General features: G+C 54.7%; 1 protein-coding gene and 1 long non-coding RNA gene across 3 annotated transcripts; both read right to left on the bottom strand.

The window, feature by feature from the left end:
- Positions 1–920: 920 nt before the first annotated feature.
- LOC129018172 (uncharacterized) lies at positions 921–9,060 on the bottom strand. Its single transcript, XR_008495203.1, has 3 exons — positions 7,905–9,060; positions 5,190–5,305; positions 921–1,155 (listed from the first exon to the last, which is right to left on the bottom strand). It is a non-coding gene; the product is annotated as an uncharacterized LOC129018172 (long non-coding RNA).
- A 4,819-nt stretch (positions 9,061–13,879) lies between these two features.
- On the bottom strand, positions 13,880–19,140 carry DLX3 (distal-less homeobox 3). Of its 2 annotated transcripts, XR_008495202.2 has the most exons (4): positions 18,591–19,119; positions 17,321–17,511; positions 14,396–15,754; positions 14,054–14,164 (listed from the first exon to the last, which is right to left on the bottom strand). XR_008495202.2 is itself a non-coding variant. In XM_054459523.2 (3 exons), the coding sequence occupies exons 1-3, from the start codon at positions 18,913–18,915 to the stop codon at positions 15,407–15,409; spliced, it is 864 nt and encodes a 287-aa protein (XP_054315498.1). In that variant the 5' UTR covers positions 18,916–19,140; the 3' UTR covers positions 13,880–15,406. The 2 variants fall into 2 exon arrangements, 1 of the variants encoding a protein (XP_054315498.1); XM_054459523.2 differs by having other exon boundaries at positions 13,880–15,754; positions 18,591–19,140.
- Positions 19,141–22,309: the final 3,169 nt, after the last annotated feature.

The following is a 22,309-nucleotide window of genomic DNA, read 5'->3' as shown; positions in this document are numbered from 1 at the left end:
ATTCCACAAAACACTCCCAGAGGATTCTCTTGGGGATGGCACATGGCACGGGTAGACCAAAGCCAAGATCCAGGAGTGGTGAGGAATGGGAGTGCCAGGAGGATAAATATCTTCCTCTTCCTCCAATGCCTTCCCCTGCTCCAAGCCCCAGGCTCCACTGGCTCTCTGTCACCCCAGCCCCAGTTCTCTCCTCTTGGTCTCCTCTGAGGCCACAGGCCCTTCAGGCAGCTGTTCCCGCCCACTGCAGGTTGCACACTCCTCTTTCCACAGACCCAAGATAAGATCTACCGCCCCATCTAGGAAAGCCTCCAAAGGCGAGATTAATTGGACAGCCCAACACAAGTCACATTGTTAAAACAACAGCCCAGGTTGTAAAGTTAAGTAGCACAAGGAGTGTAATTACTCTCTCAGCTAGAGGCCCTGAGCTGACAGCGTCCACCTCCCCCCCGGCCCCCCCTCCTTCTATCCATCCTTTTCAGGGGAAATGGGAACCTCTTTTCCATTTGGGAGCTGGTCCAGTTTCCCTGAGCCTGGTGATGGGCCTGGAGCTCCCGGTGGAGGAGGTGCCCCGTTCCCTTCCCTCAGGCCATCAGGGCTGTAGAAGGAGAACCCCATGTTTCCTTTCCCTGAGGAAGCTCCACTGGGAAAATTGGGTCAGCAAGGGAGGGGGACCAAGACTGGGTGGTGAAGAACAGGGGCTTTAAGCTACAAAGAGTCCTGGCTCTGTCACCTTCTAGCAGTGTGACTTTTGGTGAGTTACTTAACCTCTCTCTGAGCCTTGCTTTTTCCCATCCCCCACCCCCACCCAAGATGAGAATACTAATAGGACTTGCTTTGCAGAGTGGTTGTGATGACAAAATGAGATAGTGCTTGTAACATGCTTGACATGGTGCCTGGAACATAGTAAGCACTTAATAAATGGCATTTACAACTGCTGTTATTATCAGGGGAAGAAGGGGAGGGGTTACAGCGAGGGGGAATTCTTATTGCCATCCATTCACCTTCTGCCCCTGGGAGAACTGCCTCCTAAGGAGGCGGAGGAGGAATGAGACTGGAGAACTCAAAACATCCCTGGTCACCACCATCCGAGAACTGGATACAGGCAAGGTCCCAAATGCAGAAGACGCAGCACAGTGAATCTGAAGTCAGCTGAAACTGGAAGACGGGAAAGTGTGTTCAGAGAACGTCCAGGGCACTACAAGGGTCTCAGCTACAGGAAAGCTGACTCGGGCTTCCCCACCTCTCTGGGTCACTCACCTTCCCTCTCCCCATATACTATTTTAAGTCATGCCTCCATGTTTTCCCCCAACAAAATGAGATTTAATTAATTCAATTAAAGCAATTTTGGGAGCAGCTCCTGAAGGCTTTCAATGTGAGATAATTACAAGTAATTTGCTGCTGTGAAGAGGAAAAGGGCACATGGGGTCTGAGGGGAAGGGAGGTAGCCCCCTCCTCACCAAATACACACAGATCTTGAGGGATTCCACACTGCAATCTTAACTGCCCTCCCATTGGCCAAATTACTTGCAGGTGGGAAGAGGGAGAATGTGGTGGTGATGGTTGAGGGGGAAGACACCCAGTGACAGGCCGCCCCTCCTCCACCCCCAAATCTGAGGTGGGGGTGGGGAGCTGGTTGTTCCCCGACAAAATGTCTGCAACGCCATAGCAGCTGATTACTCAGCTCCAAACCTCATTTGAGTTTGGATGCCTGGACTTGCCTCTGGGATTGTATCCAGAGAGTCAATGGAATGTTATCCCAGTAGCTGAGGCCTGTGTAGATGGGGGCCTTGGAGATCAAGGACCTCTCCAGAATTTATAAGGGATGTGGGTAGAGAAAGGAAAAGTCTGAGAAGGTGGACAGTGATTTCCTGCTTCCACCAAGGAGCTGACGGGACACTCATTTCTCTCCTCCCCTGCTCGAAGTCTGTCTAGGTTCTGCCTGGTGTCTAATCTCAACTCCTCCCATTATAGTGACGGCAAAGCTCCTCTCAGTTGAATGCACAGAGGCTTCTGCCTTCCAAAAGGCATCCTACAGGTGTTTCCCATCCCCTCTGCCCCTGGGATAACCCTTTCCTTCCCCGGCCGCACTTGGCCAGGAGGAGGCGGGAGGGGGACGTGATGGAGCTGAGAGGTAGACGCTGGGAGGCAGGGGGTTAAAACGAGGTGTGGGGATGGGCTTCAGGCCTCTACAAAGACCCTCTCAAGCCCGCCCATGAAGGAGCTGGCTTTCAAGAGCCTAGGGTTCCCCTTGACCTGGGAGCCCCATTCCAGGAGGTGAGTAATGTTTTAACAATGATGGTTGAAAAGAAAAAGTCACCGACCCCAAAGTGTTTCTCTTTCATATCTCCCCCTCTCATTTCAAGATGGGGTAAAGAGGAAGAGTTCCATCAGCTCTCCTCACCTCACCCCACCCTACCTCGTACCCCTGCCCCTTCTCTGAGCAGCATGGCCGTTGGACCTGGGGAACTGGGAGAAATTCTATCAGTGAGTCCTTGGGTGACTGCTGTGTCTCCTTCCAAGATGAAAACACTTTGAGAGAGACAAGCGGCCTCCTCACCACGCCTCCACTTCCCCATTTCCTGGCCTGTGCAGATTGCTTAAAAAGGGGGAATAGGGCCGGGTGCGGTGGCTCATGCCTGTAATCCCAGCACTTCCGGAGGCCGAGGTGGGCGGATCATGAGGTCAAGAGCTGGAGACCATCCTGGCCAACATGGTGAAACCCCTTCTCTACAAAAATACAAAAATTAGCCAGGCATGGTGGCGGGCACCTGTAGTCCCATCTACTTGGGAGACTAAGGCAGGAGAATCACTTGAACCCAGGAGGCAGAAGTTACAGTGAGCCAAGATTGCGCCACTGCACTCCAGCCTGGCGACAGAGCCAGACTCCATCTCAAAAAAAAAAAAAAAAAAAAAAAAAAAATTGGTGGTGGGGGTGGAAATAAAAGGCCCTTCTACTCCTAACCTCAGAATACAAAGGCCCCAGAGAAATGCTTGGAGACAAGCAAGCCCAGGGAGCTAGGCACACAGACACCGCATGTGCACGCGTGAACCCACAGAAGATATGCACACAGGCAGGCGGACACAGACAATGGGGTGCAGGGAGTGGGCAGAGCCACATGTAGACACGTGTACATGAAGCATTCCCATGGTTGTACATGGACATACACAGAGAGATGCCCTCGCAGCTTATATACTCACAGAGAGAAGCACAGCACAGCAATGCACCAAAAGGGAGATGCCCGGCGACTTGACCGTAGGCAGAAACAGACATGCATGCCCAGAAATACACAGAGTAGCTTCCCTGTGTGCAAGCACATGTGTGTAGGCCGGGGGGCAGTCTCTTTTTCTCTATCTCTTTCTTCTCCTGCCCCCTTCCCTTTCTCTCTCCCTTTCCCAGCTCTCCATCTATTTTCTGGGAACATTTCCCTGGTGAGTGGTTGAGGAGAGAGGCTGAACAGCCACAGAAACCCGATAATTTTATTCTGACTTGATTGTTTGTGTTCCCTGAAGCTTTGCCTACTTCTTTTCCTAAGCTCTAGCAAGAAGAGCTTCTGTCCCCAGCCCTTCCTGGTACAACTCATGGCTCCCAGACATGTCCTTGGAGTCCAGCTCTGCCACAGGAACCCAGAGGCTATTTAAGGGGGCTTAAGTGGCCTTTCCTTCAGAAGTCTCCACTGATCCCTCTGCCCCGCTTCCTGACATTGACTCCAATCCAGTGAAGCAGGAGGGGGCTTGGGATCACAGAGTGGTGAGGAAGGCACAGCTCTGCGAACCAAAGATCTGTATCTGATACTACTTGCTGTGTGACCTTGGGCAAGTTACATACCCTCTCTGAAATTCAGATAATTTCTCTAGCTGAGTTCTGGGTGCAGAGACCAGAGTGGGCTAATGTGTGTCTACCACCACTTTCCACTCTAGGCTGGGGCTTTGTAAGGCAGACCCTGTCTCTACCATCAGACTAAGCTCCCCTGTGCCTCAGATGGGATGCATCTTAGAGCTGGCTCTTCCCAGCCCCCCAGTTTGATGATGCTGATGTACTCAGCCCCACTGGCACCCTAGGGGGCATGTCTGGCCAGCTCAGGAAGGGGAAAGGAGTCGGCCCCAAGCTTCCTCCAAGCACCAAGCTTTCTGATTCAGTGTCTCACAGTGCCAGGCCTTCAGCCTCTCTGGCCCAAAAATGGAGAGATGACTTCATTTCCAGGGGAGGGTGCCACTCTCTGTGGAGGGCATGTGGAAGAGATTCCTCTCAGCTCTGTATGAACCATTCCTTTCAGAGTTTAGTTGCTTGGGGTTAAGCCTAAAGATCATTTTGCTGCCGCATGAGACTTCACTCAGGTCTGTGGCCCCCACTCTCTCACCCTCCCCACCTCCAGCTGATGTAACATAGAGGCCACATCATGAGGTTGGAGCACTCATCTGGATTATCCCACTTCGATCAAGAGGTTCCCTGGGCATCTCCTCCACCTACAAGCCCACCCCATGATTATCTTCTCTGTCCCACTTTGCACCTTAACCTGACCCATTAAGACTTGTACTCCTTCTTCAGACTGGGGCTTGCCAGAGAGCGCTGCATGGGCCTCCCCTCTCAGACTGGGGACGCCTGGGCGCCCTGGCTTCTCCGTCTGCCTGCTCACCCCTCCCTCAACCCTGATGCTCCCACTGTCTTTGGGGTGGAGAGGCTCAGCACATGGGGTTGGGTAGAGGCCTAAGAGGGGATGGGGCCACATGGCACTTGCCAGGCCACACCCTTCCCACTGCCTGCCTTGCCTGCCAGAGAGCCACAAGACCACTCCTCTCGGGCTGGACCCAGGAGCTGCTTTCTCTGTCTCTGCAAGCTGGGGCCTGCTGCAAACTCCTCCTCCCAGCCCTGGAGCCGCCGGGAATTCTTTGCTCCAACAGATCCTGGGGGAAGCCAGACTGCAGGAGGCTCCTGACATGCCTCTGCCCAGCTCCTGTCACATTCCCCAAGCCCAGGGGGATCAGCTGGATCCACCAATGCAGGCTTCTTCCACCCCTTGTGACCCAGGTCTTTGCCTTACCTCCTCAAATCCTCCTACCCGCCTTTCTAAACCTTGAATTCTGTCTTGGGACTCATCTCTGACTTTGGATCCCTCCCACTCCCAGCCCCTTGGCAGCCCTATCCGAGCAATAATTGTTATCCCCCCCAGCTCCCTTGGAATAAGATTTACCTCTTCCTCCATAGAGCCTTTATAAAGTCTTCATGGATTTGCACTCTGAGATGCAGGCACTCAGTCGAGAGGCCTTGGGCAAGTCACTTCACATCTCTGGGTCTTTATTTCTTCACCTATGCAGTAGGGCCAATGATCAAATGATGCCTCCAAAGGTCATGGAGACAAGGAGAGTGCACCCCTAGTAAGTTGTAAAAAATACCAGGTATGCTAGGAGATATGGTGGCTTATTCCTTCACCCTGGCTAGACCAATTTGGTGCTGGAAGTGTCTCCCTTTCCATCCCCCTAACTTCTTCTCTGACCCACCAGTTCACCATATAATGGAGAATAGTGTAGTTCTACCCCCAGGAACACAAAATAACCAAGAGCCAGATTCCTGATTCAAGTCCAACTCGATGACCTTGGGCAAGTTTCTTAACCTGTCTGTACTGCACCTTTCTCACCTGGAAAATGAAGATGAGAGCATGTGCTTCATAGAGTTTTTTGTGGGAACTATATGAGTTGAAACCCAAAAGTCAGCCAGGCGCGGTGGCTCACGTCTGTAATCCCAGCACTTTGGTAGGCCGAGGCAGGCAGATCACTTGAGGTCAGGAATTCAAGACCAGCCTGGCCAACATGGTGAAACCCCATCTCTACTAAAAATACAAAAAAATTGGCCGGGCGTGGTGGTGCATGCCTGTAATCCCAGCTACTCGGGTTGCTCAGGCAGGAGAATCGCTTGAACCCAGGAGGCAGAGGTTGCAGGGAGCCGAGATCATGCCACTGCACTCCAGCCTGGGTGAAGGAGCAAGATTACATCTCAAAAAAAAAAAAAAAAAAAAAAGTCACAATAATACAGTAAGCATTCAGCAAGGGTTCATAAGTATTAGTATCTCTGACTGACAAGCAAGGAAAACACTCTCTGTCCACGAGGAATCTTGCCCAAGTACCAGTTCCTCTATTGCTCTTCTCTGCTTGGAAGTCTCTATTACCAGGTGTCAGGATGGCTGAGTGGTTTAAGGAAGTCTCTATTCCCACCAAGCATCTTTTTGGGTTGGAGCCACCTGTGAGTAAAGCCCTGGTGTGGGCTATCTTCTTCAGCCACCCTGTAGTGTGGGTGATGGGCTGGACAGAAGCTGCTTTGTGACTAGTGGAGGAGGTTGTGCAGGAGGCTGGCTAAAGTGTGAGGATGTCTAACTGTGCTCCCTGGGCAGCCCTCTGAACACCTCAGGTGGGAAGGCAACTGAAGAGGGAAGGCCATACAGTGCCTGCCTCAGTCAGAGCTAATGCAGAGGCAGACAAGGCCCCTGACTTCTTCATTCATGAAAGATTGCCCCCTCCTGTAACCCCAGATTCCCTCCAACTACGCAAAAAAGCAGAGATAAAACTGTCTCCGGCTGGGCACGGTGGCTCACGCCTGTAATCCCAGCACTTTGGGAGGCCAAGGCGGGTGGATCACTTGACGTCAGGAGTTCAAGACCAGCCTGGCCAACATGGTGAAACCTCGTCTCTACTAAAAATACAAAAATTAGCCGGGTGTGGTGGCAGGTGCCTGTAATCCCAGCTACTTGGGAGGCTGAGGCAGAAGAATCGCTTGAACCCGGGAGGCAGAGGTTGCAGCGAGCCAAGATTGCGCCACTGCACTCCAGCCTGGGTGACAGAATGAGACTCCATCTCAAAAAAAGAAACAACAACAACAAAAATATCTCTTTTTACTGATATTTGATTGCATGCTTAGAAAACTCAAGAAACTCCAGAGGAAAAAGTCTTCCAGAATTAAGAGAATTTTGGCATGGTGGCTAGATACGAGATAAATATAAGACGTCAGTAACTCTTCTTTAGTATAGCAATAAATAAGGAAAAATATTCCTTTTAAAATGGAAACGCAAAACAAAATCTGTAAGCATATAGATGTGGAGACCAGATATTTAGCTGATCAGTAACTGAGATATATAAACCCCTGTCATCATCCCTTCTGCTGGTTCTAGGCACATGATGGTTTCCTGGGTGATCATCCTTCTATTATCTGAATCATGAGATCAAGAAAGCACTTTTCCAGTAGAGGGAGGAATTTCGTAGGTGATCTCCCCTGACAGAGAAGAAAGGGTCAACTTTGGACTCATGGAAGGTACATAGAACTCCCTGGGCCAACTGAGAGGACACTGAGGAGTATCCTACCTGCCCATGGCTGATTTAATCTAAAACGGACAGTACAGGCCGGCGCGGTGGCTCACGCCTGTAATCCCAGCACTTTGGGAGGCCGAGGTGGGCAGATCACCTGAGGTCAGGAGTTCAAGACCAGTCTAGCCAACATGGTGAAACCCCGTCTCTACTAAAAATACAAAAATTAGCCAGGCATGGTGGCGGGTGCCTGTAATCCCAGCTACTCAGGAAGCTGAGGCATGAGAATCCCTTGAACCCCGGAGGTGGAGGTTGCAGTGAGCCAAGATTGCACCACTGCACTCTAGCCTGGGTGACAAGAGTGAAACTCCATCTCCAAAAAACAAAACAAAACAAACAAAAACCTGACAGTACAGTTTGTTGAGCTCCCATCATTGTGTTAAGCCTTTTATATGTGTTATCTCATTTAATTTCCTCAGCTGCCCTGCAAAAGAGATTTGGTTAGCTCCATTATATTGATGAGGGAAAGTCAGGCTCAGAGACCACAGCGACTGACCTGAGGTTACACAGTCTCGTTGATCTCACCAACAAAATGGGATAATAATAACACTGACCTTGGCAGGTAGCTGTGAGGATGAAATGAGACAGTGCCTGTGGAAGCTCCTGGCATAGGGCTTAGCACACGGTAGGTCTTCCATTAGCATCATCCCTGCCCAGATCTTGGGAGGAACTCTCTGCTCTTCTGCTTGCCTTCCTTTCCAGCTCCCCTCCTGCCCTCTCTGGCCTTCTGACTTCTTCAGTTGCCCATCTTCCCCTGGCTGAAGGCACATCATCCTCCCCCACTCACCATCAGTGATTCCCGAGCTCAGGGCAGGCCTGACTGACCTAGGGGGTGGGTGTGGGACAGTGCCACACACATTGCATGACGTGGCCAGGCACCCTCTGTGTGCAGGGAAGCACACACTGCTGCCAGGTGCAAGGTGAACTGCCTGGGGTGGGGGACACCCCTCCCCTGCTCCAGCTAATCCTCCAGGGTGTGGAGTCTCTGTTCCCTGCTGACTCAGCAGACACTTCCAATCCTGCTCTGATTTGCCCCAGGAGACAACCCAGGAATTTGGGCCTTGAGGCCCCACCCTCTGTCCCCATCCCCAGGTTTGTCTCCTTCCAAGGTGCCTATCCTGGCTGCCTGACCCCTAAGCCCCTCCTCTGACTCCTCATCTGGGGCAGAGGCAGCCAGGAGACTCCTGGCCCTTCCTTAATGCTTCCTGGGCCTCTGAGCTTCCCAGGACGCTCCTGGAGCTTAACAAGCCTGGTCCATACTCTCTCCCACCCCCAAAAAGTCTGCTAGATTCCCCAACAAAACAGGCCAATTGAAGAAAAGCATTCAGGGGTGTCAGATCATTGGGACCACCTGCTTGTGACCCAGGGGCCTCTCTTGGTTCTGCAAGGGTTTGAGAGCCCACTCAGCAGTGCCTGTCCAGGTGTAGCCTCGTGTAGGGAGAGGAGCCCCAGCACTAAGAACAATCATCTGCTGTGTGATCTTGGGCAAGTCACACAGCCTCTCTGGGCCTGCTTCCTGATGATTAGATGAGAATGCCTAGAGAGAGTGCGATCACTGTCAACTCCTGTAGTTGCTCAGGAGAAGCAATTGGGTGCTGGGCTTTCCTCTTGTCATCTCATTTAACCCCCATCAGCCTGGGGAGGGGCAGTTATCATGTCCCCCTCAGCTTCACAGCCCCTCCCCTGATGCTGAGAGAGGGACTAGGAGAGGGGTCCCAAGATTGATCATTTCATGTCATCATTCATGCATTATGTGTTCACTGAGCATCCTGCTATTCCAGCCTGTGCTAGGCATGAGGTGGGGGTGGGGGGTGTCCAGGAGAACATGTCCCAGTCCCTGACTTCATTCCTGATGCCCCCAGTTCAGATTCTTCCCTAGTTCTGCCCCTAGGGACCTTGGTATAAAAAGGCACTTCCAGGTCCCTTGCCTTCCAGCCCAGCAACCCTCCCCAGGGGGAACAAAAATACTCCACGTGGTTCATGCCCATGCTATGAGCTGGGGACAAAGCAATAAGGAAGGCGCCATGCAGGCTCTGCCTCCACAGAGCTAGGATGGAACCTGCAGAGAGTCACTGAGTTAGTGGTGACAAGCATAGCCCAGTGACAAAAGAGGAAGGCAGGGGCTGGAGACCCATGTTGGAGATGGGGGAAGGCTTCCCTGAAGAAGTGGCCTCAAGGGCTTCTGGTGGAGGGGTTGCTGGGCCCCTTGGAAGAGCTTGAGGCTGCCCTTCCCTGACTTCCTGGCCCCAGCCTTCTCCCACAATCCCCCAACCTGCTCCCTCTGCCCCCAGCCCCACTAGCGCCCCATCAATATCATCCTCCTGCCCGCCTGGGGCCTCGGAAACTCATCTCCAAGTACTTTTTGGCTTGGAAGTCTCCAAGTCTCAGGCTGTTGGGTAGTTGGTAAACAGCTTATTAAGGTGATTAACACTGCAATTAAAGCTGGAAAAACAGAGGCCAGGGTGCTGGCTGCTTCCCCTTCTCTTTCCCCCTCCATTCTTCCCTTCCCCTCCAATCCCCTCCAGGCTTAGTTGATGGAATTCAGCCAATGTAGCCACCTAGAGCCCTCATCTAGGGTCCTGGAAGCCAGGGGCCGGGAGGCTGAGGGTCAAGGGTCTTTGCCAGCTGTCTAGAATCTTTACCACTTTGCTCACATGACCCCAGCGGCTCTGCTGGACTAGGTAATAAGCAATAGGGGTGGTGTGGTCCTGAAGGGTGTGGCATATGGAGGCTGAAGTGGGTGGGGTCTCTCAGATCCCCTAGTACCTGGGACCCCCTCCAGGGAGGGGTCCTTAGGGAAAGAGAGACCATCCTTCTCATCCACTTCCCCAAGTGAGAAAAGCAGAAGCTATCTCCTACCAAAAGAGGCACAGGAGCTTCCGTACCCCAAGCTCAAGGTGCTGGAGCATCTTCCAGCAAACCTGAGGGTCTGGGAACGGCAAGACCCTTACCCTTCTCTTAGCCTGACACCCAGGGAAGGATCTGGGGACCCTCTGGGTCTGCGGTTTCCCTCCCTGCACTGGTCCCAGCATGATTCATAAGACAGCTGCGATCAGGCTCCACAAGCCTCACTCCTCTTGACCCCATGGAGTCCTGGAGGGGGGATATGTTCCCAGAACCGCCCCCCCACCCATCTTTGCCTATCATGCTTCCATCTTCTTTCAAGGCTTCGTTCAAATGCCTCCTCCTCTAGGCAGTCTTTCCAGGCTTCCCTCCCACTCACCACCAACTGCCTTGCTCTTTCCTCTGACAGTCCGTCCTGTCCTCCCTGGACTATGTCAGGTGTGCCCAGCTTCAGGCCCCTCCCGAGTGGGTCTGCTTCTGGCCCTGGAGCTCCTAGCGCAGGGTCTGTGCCTTCCTTTTCCAGGCTTTGGTCATCAGTCAGACCACCTCCTGGAACAGTGCCTGAGATATAGCAGGTGCTCAATAAATAATTGGTTGATTTATTCCTTTTATGAGTGCACCTAGAGATGGGTGGGTCAGCCAATGTAGCAAGTGCAGCCAGTGGGCTGGGTCTGAATTGGGGGTGTGGAGTGATGGACGGAGCAGTAGGCAGGCTGGGGACAAGCCCCATTTCCCCAGTCACCATTAGCAGCAGCCGCTTCCATTAACTGAGTAGTACTCACCATCTGCTGGGGACCTTGTTAAGTATTTTACTCACGTTATCTCATTTAATCCTCTAAACAACCCTGCTAGGTAGGTAGCATATCCCTACACTACAGATGAGGAAACTGAGGCTTAGAAAGGTTAAGTGACTTGCCCAAGGTCACACAACAAATAAAGTACTGGAGGCAGGATTCAAATCCAGGTCAGCTGACTCCAGCATGCACATTCCTAACTGCAACGTTAAGCTTTCCCAGGACCAGCCCTCCCCTCTCCATTTCGCCTCCCAGGGAGGAGGGCTGGCCAGCTGGGGTGGGTGGGGCTGCGGTGGCTCCAGCTTTCAGACACTCTGCACTGGGATGCCCAGAGATTCTGAAAAGCCCACTAAGAGCACCATTCTCCAGACCTAGGGTTCAAATTCTAGCATTGGCAAGTATGAGTTATGTGACCTCAGCAGAGACTAAATTTCTCTTGCCTCCGTTTTCCCACCTGATAAATGGGCACTATACCACCTACCTCCCAAGCTGTTGTGAAGGTCACATGCGAAGTGCTTGGCACGGAGTAGAAGTTTAGCAAATGCCAGCTGTGTCTAAGTTTTGGAGAACAGTGACCCTCAGGGCAGGCTGGGGTTCCCTAGCCCGCCCTCCTTCTTCCCCGCCTCACAAAGGTTGTCACGAGGCCATGGGTGTAGTCAAGAAGCACCTGGTAGAAGATGGGCTCAGCAGGCTTACTCTGGTACCCTGCCAGGGCCTCCACCCCCAGCCCCTGTGCTTGTAGGGGGCCCCCACCAGGGCTGATGAAGAGGGTGACCTGCCTGGCCTAGAGGTGAGGAGAGGAGGAAGGGGAGGTCAGGGGTGGGGCTGACCCCTGCAGGAGGTCACCTGGGCAGTTAATCCAGCCTGACAGAGCCGGGATGAGCAGGGAGGAATTAGGGAGCTTACAACATCCTTTCATCCCAGAGCCGCCGCCTGCCCGCCCTGCCTCCCTCCTTCCTTCCTCTCTCTCTGCCCTTTCCTTCTCTCTCCCTCCCTTTGCTGGCAGCCCAGCCCTAATAAAATGCAGTGTCTCCAGCAAGTCTGCCCGGCTGCCGCCTCGCTGCTCCCGCCTGCACGCAGCCCTCAAACCAAACTGCTCAGCTCAGCCCTGCCTGGCAGCTGCCACCTTAACCCTTGCCAGCCCGGCTGGCGTCCGTGGGCTGGAGGCCCTCCTCCCTTCCGCCTCCCACGGGCATGGGGGAGGGAAGAGCCTACCTTCTGAGAGGGAGGGGACTGGATGAGGGCTGGGTCTCCCCAGCTCTGGAGCCCTGCTGGAGGACCCCCCATCTGTGTGTCTGTGAGCGTCCAACAAATCCCTTCTGTGAGCTTGAGACCCGCTCCTTCTGCCTCATCCTTAGTCTGCTGTGTGCCTCAAAACAGCCCCAGAGGCCAACAGGGTGGGGATCATTATCCCTATTTGACAGGTGGGGAAACTGAGGGCCTTGACACAGAGGTTCCTATCTGAGCTGGGTCACCTCGGCTGTTGGGTAGTGTTTTCTTTTCTTCTTTCTCTTTCTCTCGTTCTTTCCTTTTTTTTTTTTTTTCCAGGGTCTTGCTCTGTCGCCCAGGCTGGAGTGCAGTGGTGTGATCACTTCTCACTGTAGCCTCGACCGCTCATGCTTAAGCAATCCTCCCACCTCCGCCTCCTGAGTAGCTGGAACTACAGGTGCATGCCACCATACCCGGCTAATTTTTGTGTTTTTTGTAGAGATGGGGTTTCACCTTGTTGCCCAGGCTAGTCTCGAGCTCCTAGGCCGAAATGATCTGCCCACCTTACCCTATCAAAGTGCTAGGATTATAGGTGTGAGCCACCATGCGTGGCCATGCTACTGATTTTCTATCTTTTTCCATTACAGGGAGCTGCTCTGCTTCTCTGTGTGTGTGTGTGTGTGTGTGTGTGTGTGTGTGTGTGTGTGTGTGTGTGTGTGTGTGTGTGTGTGTCTGATGCTAGGGTGACTTGAGTGATGTGTGTCTGTGCACCTGTGTTGGCAGCCCGCATCTCTTGGAGTATTACGGCTTTGGCTTTGTACCTCGTGTGATGCCAACATGTCTCAGGTGTGTGTTTGCGTCTGCGGATGTGTCTGCAGATGACAGGTTTGCCTCAAGTGGGAGTCCATGTGTGTGTGACGATGGGGAGATGTCATTGTGTGTCTTGATGCATGCACGTGAGAGACAGGTAGCTTCACAAGCGTGTGCATGCATTCACGCTGTCTCCCGTCTGTGCCAAGATGTGTCACTCTCACACACCTCCGTTCATTCTGCCACCTCCAGCTCTCCGTCTCCAAAGCCTTGGAGTTGGACACCTAGAAGAGGAGGGTGGTGGCAGTGAAAAGGCTCTGAGTCAGGGCCTGAGCCCTCCTTGAGAATTAAACACAGACCCCTCCCCTTCACCAGGCCCAGATCACAGTGCTAGGTCCCTCCCTGCTGAGGGAGCAGTGGTGTCCCTCTGACAGAGGCCCCACCCTCACCCCAAGCTGAAAGGGACAGACAGGAAGGTGAGGGGCCAGGAGTGCCTGGGCGTGGAGGCAGGGGGGTTACACACATGTGCAAGCATGTCTGCATGTGAGCTCCAGATCAAAGACCAGCCGTGAGGTGACCCGGCGGCGGTGCAGAGGGAGCTGTCTGATTCTGAGCACCAAGCCGCCAAGCAGTGGAGTCAGGGAAGCTGCTGCTGGGAGCCTCCCCCAAAGACCTGCCCAGACTGGGGACAGCCATGGTTTCAGGAGCACCTGCCACCAGGGGCCAGGCCCAGCCCAGCACCTTAGCAGTGGTTTCCTGGGGGCCCCGTCTCCCTCAGAGCTCAGAAGTGCCTCCCCACTGGACACCTTCCCCAACTCTCAGACCCTCCCCACAAGAGCTGCCACCAGCCTCCAGTTCAAAGAGCTCAGTGGTTATTTTCTTCTTTTTTATTAACATTATATATAAAGATGAGTCCAGTAAGAAAGCAGAAATGAGAAGGCTGGGAGGGGGTGGGAGATGGCTTAGCTTCTTCTCCCCCGGGTGGGACTCTTGGAGACCTACCACGTCTCTCTTGGCCCCTGCACCTCCCACAAAACCCAAATCCAGCCAGAGCCCACATCTCTCAACTTGAAACACACAGGGAGATCCGTCCAGGAGGAACATGGCCACATAAATAGGAAACCGCAGCAGGGAGGAGGCTGCTTCTCTCTGTTGCTCTTAAAAAAAAAAAAAAACAAAAAAAACTTACTATATATTTATATATATAGCTACAGTCTTCTACCTCTCCTTTTTTTTTTCAATGTTTTACTGCATTAGGGGTAGAGGAAAGTTAGCTTTGGCGGGATGTCTGGGTCAGGGAGGGGCAGTGCCACCAGCCCTCCAGGCAGTTACCCCTTACTCCTAAAGGCACAAGTTCTAACTCTCCCCTCCTCTCCCATGCACCTCACCCGACATTCGACATTCTCCAGCTCGGAGCAATCTGTTTCCAAGGCCACCGGAAAGGAGGTGTTTGGGGGTTTGTCTTGCCTGGTATGTCTCTTTGGAGATTTGGGGTTTGGCACCAAAACTGCCAACTTACTGGAGGAGTAGAGAAGGTGAGGTGGGGGCAGGGACAGAACAGAGGCACCCTTGCAAGGGGAGACTTGGCCCTATCTGTGAACAATGCCCTTTGTTTTCCTATTTTTCAACAGCTTTTAAAACCAAAGTTGTGCAAAGTCCTGGACGTGGAAGAAATAAGTCCATAGGAAAAATGTCTGAGACCCACCCCTCCTCTCGGCACGGAGGAGAGGGGAGAGAGATGGCTCCTTTAGTTCTTTCCTCTAAAGCCACAAATATTAAAAGATTCCCTCGCTTAGGGGGTTTTCTTTGGTTTCACCCTCAAATCTTAAATGAGGGCTAGAAGTGCAGGGCGGTGACCAGTTCAGGTCCCCACCCAGAGTCCTTGTCATGATGTCCACTGTCTTATTGGCCGAGGGGCCGCTCAAGCAGGGGGAGACCACCAGTGGCTCAGGAGGAACTAGGCCCGGCAAGTTTTAAGATCCACGGTGCCAGGTGCCCCAGCACAGGCAGGACCCGCAAACCCTCCACACTCTCCCCCATCCCAAGGTCTCCAGTCTGGGAACAGGCACTAAGTTTAAGAAGCTGGAAGATGATGAGCCATTTAAAGCCAATCCAGGCTCCTGGAGCAGGTAGGGGAACGGCTGTCCCCACTGGGGTGGAATGTCCCCACATCTGGAGGAGCACCCCAGTGTCTAGGCAGAGGGAGGGAGGTTCAGGGGGCATCCTTGGTCCATGCGAATGTCATCTGGAAGTGCTTGGGTCCTTGGAGGAAGGGGCAAGGGAAGGGGAAAGGGAGTTCCTTTTCCCTGTGCTCCTCGATGATTCCTGAGTGGCTAGGACGGAGGCGCCTTCTGCCTGGTCCTGGGGTCCTTTGTCAAGGGTGCAGGCCAGGTGGGTGCTCAGTACACAGCCCCAGGGTTGGGCGGGGGCCCGGGAGAGGCATGGTGCAGGGTGGCTGGCTGAGGCGGCTGCTGCTGTAAGTGGGGTCCACTCAGGTTCTGTGCGTGGTACCAGGAGTTAGTGGGGTCGTCCAGGTAGCTGGGGGAGGCACTGTATGGGAGCGGTGGGGGCAGCTGACTGCGGGCAGGGGCCGGAGTGGAGTGGGAGGAGGTGTCCCAGAGGGCAGGTGATGGTGGTGAGTTGCAGGCCATGGAATCACTGTTATTGGGACTGTGCTCCAGCGGCACCTCCCCGTTCTTGTAGAGTTTCTTGAACTTGGAACGGCGGTTCTGGAACCAGATTTTCACCTGGGCCAGAGAAGAAAGGGGTAGCTAGTTAGCCTCTCAGAATGCTAAAACAACCCTGGGAAGAACCTAGCCAAGAAAAAGCAAGGCCAGAACCCAATTTCACATAAGAATCAGGCAAAAAACAGGCCTCCTGACTCCCGGGACACCAGTTTCTTAGATCTGGGGTAGAATTGTGGCTAGGAACATTCAGCTGCCTGGGTCCAAATTCTGCTCTGTCACTTACTAAGCGTGACCTTGGGCAAGTTATTTAACCTCTCTGGTTCTTGCCTTCCTCTTGTCTGCAAAATGGGGATGAGAATAGCACTATTACCTGCCTCATAGGGTCATTCTGAGGCTCAAATAAGGTACGACATATAAAAAACTTAAAGCAGCCTGGTATGTAGTAAGCACTCAATAAAAGGCCGTTGAGGTGGGAGATGGACGGTTTGTAGCATTTCATTCACATTAGACACCTAAGCAGAGGTGCACAGATACACAGAGACAAACACACCCACATACACATCTCCATACCCAGCCACGTTCCCACTCACAGCCTCACACACAGACATCAGACAATAAAAATACACACAGACACAGATACACACAGATAAGCACCCCACAACAGGAGCACCCACATTCACACACTCAGGCGTGGAGAAGTTCTCCTGGGCTCGGGCTAGATAATGGGGGTGACCTGGGGACTCAGGAGCAGGTGAGCCATGATTCCCCAAATTTCCCCTGGGGTATCTCCCCCTCCCCCTGCCACTCCCCACCCCATGACTGGTACAAACAATGAATCAGCTCCTCACCAGGTGACCCAGATTCCCGGCGGATGGGGCCCCACGCAGCCACAGCCACAACCTAGGCCCGCCTGTCAACACCTGGAGGGAGCCAGGCATCCACTGCTCCTCCCCTGAGCAGTGACAGGCTGCTGGGGGCTTTAGGGACTGGATGAGGGTGGGGGTGGGGCACTCACTTTTGAGTCCCCATCTCTTTCAGGTAGGGAATTTGGCCTCTCTGAGTGTTCAGGTGCTGAGCAGGAATGTGGTATTTTGATGCAAGCACACATTTCTGAACGTGCATTCAGAACGCACATGCATTCAGGGCGCACAGTCACACACACGTGCCCCCATCGTTAAGCACAATGACCCCGGCAGGATCACACTCCTTATATGAGCATCCTTCGGTGCATGCGGACCCACACAGCACGTGTGCAAACACACTCGCCTATACATGCACACAGACAGTCTGCACACACGCCTAGCCTGGAGGGAAAACACGATGTGGACTCCTACTAAGTGACCAGCACTGCTGGGGGACTTGGGAGCTGGGGATTCTGGAGTAGGGGAAGGAGGGCACCTCTCCCTGGGACAGACATACACAGTTGCACGGGTTCACAACTATGCTCACTTGTACACGTGCTAACGCAGAACCTTCCGACCGAAGTTGAACCTCGCAGGCCCCCATCCCAAAGGCAACAGTTCCAGGAGCCCGCAGGGCCCTTCAATGGCCAGCCAGGCTCGGCAGCGCCCGGGGAACTACGGGGCCCCGCGCGCCCCCCACGGCCCTGGACAGCCAAACACCAACCTGTGTCTGCGTGAGGCCCAGCTGCGCGGCCAGCTCGGCGCGCTCGGGCAGCGCCAGGTACTGGGCCTTCTGGAAGCGGCGCTGCAGGGCGGCCAGCTGGTAGCTGGAGTAGATCGTACGCGGCTTTCGGACCTTCTTGGGCTTCCCATTCACCATGCGCACCTCTGCTTCCGGCTCCTCCTTCACCGACACTGCGGGGAACGCACCGGGCGGAAGAGGGGGCGGCTCAGCCTCGGCCTGCGACTCCTGCGACCCTCCAGGGCCCCGCCGGACGCCCCTCCCTTCCGCCCACCAACTCGCCGCGGGATTCCCGGCCGCGCGCTCCGCTGCCCGCGGCCCAGGGGGGAGCCGCGGCCCCAGAGCCGGAACCGGCCGCGGCCCACAACGCGGCGCTCCCAGCTCCGCGCCCGGCTGCCGGAGCACTGTCCCCGGCGCCAGCCGCCGCCTGCGCGAGGACCGCCTCGGCTTCGCTCACGACGCCTTCCCGGCTCGCCTCCCAGCCTCGGGGCTCCTCGCCGCCTGGCTGCTGGCCGCTCCCTTCCCAGTCCCATCTCGCCGTCGGTTGTTTCTCTCGCTCCTTCCCGTCCGCCCCCCGCCCTTTAAAAAAGTTTCATTTTAGAATCTCTTTAGATTTTCAGAAAAGTTGCAAGGATAGTGCAGACTTTCTTTCCCTGTCCCCCTTCTCCCCCCCTTCCTTCTCTCCTTCCTTTCTTGTTTCTTCTGCCCTTTCTCTCACTGTTTTTCCATACTTCCCTCTTGCTGCCTTCACTTTTCCCTTTTTCAGCTTCTCTGCCTCTCAGTGGCTGCTTCCCTCCGCTTTCCCGCAACTTCCGTGGGTCCTTCTCATCGCCCCCTCACGACTCCTAGTCTCCCCATCCCTTATCCAAAGGAGGGCCCGTAGAGTTTCCAGCCCCTGCCGCCTACCCCCAAGCCCTCTGCGACTTGATCGAGGATCGCCTGCTGAAATGCCCACGAAATCACCTCGATTCGGAGGTTTCCTGACAACCCACAGCCTTCCCCTTCCTCTCTCAGCTCACCCCGATCCTCATCCGGGACCGCGGCGCCCCGCGCACATCGCGCCCCAAATGCTTGCACACCCGGGGCTGGAAGGTCGCCTGGTCCCTCTGAGGGTCATCTAGGCCAACTTCTCTAACTCCAGGCAGTACTTTTCTTAGAAGTTTTCCTAGATTTTGGCTTCCAGTGCATGCCTTTTCCTCCCTCGGGAACCTTCCAGTGTCTCCCACTGTCCTCGCGACCCCGTGGCCCTCACCTGGGTCCTGGGCTGGCAGCGGCTGCTCCCGGTACGCCCCGTATTGCCGGTAGGAGGCTCCGTAGGTATATTCCGACTTGGGCGAGTAAGCGCCCGTGCCTGCAAGCCCATTGAGATTGAATTGGTGGTGGTAGGTGTAGGGGTTCACCGTCTGGCCATAGGGCTGGCCCGAGTAGTAATCGTGCTGGGGAGCGCTGTAGTAGCCCAGGTCAGTGACAGAAGACTCGGGCAGGGTAGGCGAGTCCTTGGAGCCCGCATGGCAGCTAAGGGAGCTGGAGATGTCGGTGAGGATGCTGCTGAGCTTGCGATCGAAGGAGCCACTCATCCTGGCGGGCGCTGCACCTCCCCAGGGCTGGCCTCCGCGGAGGACAGGAACGGACCGGAGTGCAAGAGAGGCGGAAGAGACGAGGCAGGGGTGTGTGTCCAGAAGGCGAGGGGAGGACCCGGCCGCGTCTGGGGGAGGAGGAGGCCGAGAGGCGCTTACACCATTGCCTGCCGTCAGGCAGTCGCTGCGCGCCTCTCCTCGCGTCCCAAGCCACAGTCAAATGCTGCCAGCTCCGCCCGGCCAGCCGGTTATAGACTCAATAGTGGAGTCGTCGAGGGAGGCTCCTACGCGCTGATTGGCTGCAAGTCTTGCCTTCCAGGCAAAACACGCTCTTGCTCTCTCGCTCCTATGCTCTCCTCTCTCTCTCTCTCTCCCTTTTCCTTCTCTCCTCCCTCCTCTCTCTTCTCTTTCCCCCAGTCTTTGTTGTTACTCAAAACACACACACACACACACAAACACACACACACCCTCCTTGCTACTTTTGTAGCTCCAGCCCAGATAAGTTATCTGAAGGAGGGGCGCGGAGGTGGAGGGGAAGGTTTGCTCTGTGGAGCCCCCAGGATCTGTCAGTCTGTTTCTTTGGCTGGGGGATGAGAGATGGGCTTAGGTGAGGTGGGGAAGGAGGGGAGTTTGCCCATTTTGTGTTTGTGGAAAGAGATGGTCTAAGGTGGGGTATGGTTGTGTGTGTGTGCACACGTGTGCACGCACTGTGCAAATGACAGGCACACAAATGTACCCAAAGTGGTGAGGACTCACAGCCCCTGAAAATGGTTTCTCTTAAAATCAGAAGAAAAGGAAAACACCTTTTAGGTGAAAGAGAATGTTTGAATATATGATATTAATATATTATCTTAATAGCAATGCAGTCATTGCTGTTATATTCCTGTATTACATAATTACAAAAATGTAATTTTAAAAATTTTCTTTTTATGTAGGAAGGTGCCCACCATGCAAGAGTGTCTTAAGCCTATGAAAGACATAATTTAGCACTAGGAGGATCCTGTTGGAGAAGGGGAAGCAGGCCTGTGTGGATTTAGAGGTTGATAGGGATGTACAGCCTGTCCGGTGATACCAGAACTATCTCCAAAGCTATGTGTGTGCAGTTTCACAGATGGCCCGGTCTTGCTGAAGGTAGCAAGGGACCTGGGGTCCCCACGAGGTTGGGTGGACACAGGCTGGCTCTGTGACTGTGTGCTTCAATAAGTCTGAGGGCAGATTCTGTGTATCATGGGACAGCACTGGGGACTGGGGACACTTTTGGGGATTGGGTGCATGGGACGAGTGTGTTTGGGGTGTGTGATGTGAGGATTTCATGTGTTCCACAGTATCCACAGATGTACATGCATGCAAGAGTGTGTTGGGGGGGGGTGCAGGCAGCGTGAGTGGAGGGCCATCCGCGTGTGAATATGTGGTTGTAGGCAGATGTGTCTAGACCTCTCAGTACCTTCCTCATCCCCAGTAGCTGGGAGCTGTACTGCTCCACTGAACTCCTCCTGCACCAGAAAAGCCCTGAAGAATGGCTCCCCTCTATGGGGACCCCCAGCTTTTAGTCCTGTCTAGCCCACAAAGCTGGGCCCCCTAGGTCATGCTAGCTGTTCCCAACGTCTAGCTGATCCCTCCCTCCCACACCCCATTTTGGCCTTCGCCTTTCTCTGGGGGAGAGAATCCAAATCTCAGTTCCCAGCCTGCCCGGCTCGCTACCCTGACCCCACGTCCACTCGCCCTGCCTCGCCGGGCGGACGCAGTGCTAGCGCGCCACCTCGTGGTTGCTGCGAGCTCTGCAGCTCCCCGAGCCCGGCGCCCGGCCAAGCCCCGGGGAGGGGTTTCCTCCGAAGACCCTGCCCGGCAGAGCAGTGTACAGGGGGCTGTATGCCCCTTTCCAAAGTCAGACTCGCGCAGCAGGCTTCCGGCAGTCCAAAGGGCTTTGAGAGCTGCAGTTGGCAGAAACAGAGGGCACGGTCCGCGGACTGAGGGGCAGGGGTGAGTGCCCGCTTGGTCTGGGCCACTCCCGGAGGCCGCCGCGTGGGAAAGGTGGGGGCGGGGGCGGGGGCGGGCGAGGGGAGCGCTATCTGTCTGCCTATCTCCGCGTCCCCCCAGCGCCCAGCGCCCGCCGCTCCGAGCCCGTGGCAGGGCGAGTTGCCACCCGCTCCGGGTGCCCTCTGTTCTGCTGCCAAGAGGGCGCCAAGAGAGCCTGCGGCGTTGGGGGCAGGAAGGGCACTGGGCGGGCCGGCTCCCTCCCAGGATGGGAGCCGGGGAAGCGTTCAGGGCCTGCTTTGGAGCTCCCCCTGCCTCGCCCCGCAGACTGTGCCCTCTCTTTTCGCTAACTGCAGCTCCCTCAGAGAACAGACAGCGTGGGGCGAGCCCTTCTCAGGGTTTCATCCACTCATTCATTCGTCAGCCGAGATCAAGAAGTGGCAGGCGACTCAGAGCTGGGAGTCTACCTCCCTCCCTCCCCAGGCCCTCACAGAAGCCTCACTCTTCTTTCCTCACTCTTACCCCAAGCCCTGGCTCCTAAGTAAAGAGAATGAGACCTAGGCTGAATTCTGGAATCCTGGAATCTTGAAAGGGCAGTGGTGGTGGATTATAGAAGGATAATTTCTAAGCTCCACTCTGCTCTGAAATTCTAAGAGCTCTCGAAATGGTTCATAGTTCATAGAAACCGCAACAGTAGGAACTTAAATAAGCAATTAAACCACTGTTTGCTAATGTGAGGTTGACACATATTCCCCTACCCCCATTGCATGACATGCTCCCAGATGCCAGAGTGGGTCCATCCACTTCACCACTACCTTCCAGATACCCAGAACCCATTGTTGAATGAATAAATGAAGCTTCCTAATGCTGAAGAGGGGCTGAATCATCTTGGCACTGCTCCCGTGGAGCCCTGGCTGGGGCTCAGACATGCTGGGCAGAGTCAGGACAGCGGGAAGCATGGGGCAGGCACTGAGCTTCAGGGTAAGGGAAGGCCCCAAGGGTCTCGTCAGGCCGGCAGGACCGGAGCCACCAACTGCTGGGCGGGCACCTGTTAGCTTAGGATGGCGAGGTAGCCGGAGGATGCAGTGGGACCACAGCCACCCACCCCACCTTGCCCGGGCCAACAAGACGAGCAGGTGTCAGCCTGGCCGAGTCCTACCTCTGGTGGAGGGGTGACGTGGGGCAGCCTGTGTCAGGGGCCTCTGGGAGTCTGGTAGGAGGGAGAAAGGGCAGTGCCAGCCAATGCCAAGGTCACAGTCCATTGCCCACCCTGTCTCTAGCACTGAGAAAAGGCACCCTGTTGAAGCAAGCTATTCCCTGGAACCCAGGCATCATGCCACCTGGGCACTGGCACAGCAGTGGGGCTCAGAGAGAGGCCTCAGGGAGGAACTCAGGGAGGACCGAGCCCGGGTAGGCTGAC

Source organism: Pongo pygmaeus, chromosome 19 (assembly GCF_028885625.2).
Source record: "Pongo pygmaeus isolate AG05252 chromosome 19, NHGRI_mPonPyg2-v2.0_pri, whole genome shotgun sequence".
In the NCBI taxonomy this organism is placed as follows: Eukaryota; Metazoa; Chordata; class Mammalia; order Primates; family Hominidae; genus Pongo; species Pongo pygmaeus.
Note: the sequence above shows the minus strand (reverse complement) of the source record. Positions and strands in the feature narration are given on the sequence as shown.

Excerpts from the sequence above, each read along its gene's own strand:
- DLX3 (XM_054459523.2), bottom strand. The coding sequence starts at position 18,915 with ATGAGTGGCTCCTTCGATCGCAAGCTCAGCAGCATCCTCACCGACATC. Across the intron at positions 17,512-18,590 it reads GCTGCCAGCCCAGGACCCAG|TGTCGGTGAAGGAGGAGCCG; the intron begins GTGAGGGCCACG and ends CGTTCCCCGCAG. Across the intron at positions 15,755-17,320 it reads TGGGCCTCACGCAGACACAG|GTGAAAATCTGGTTCCAGAA; the intron begins GTTGGTGTTTGG and ends TCTCTGGCCCAG.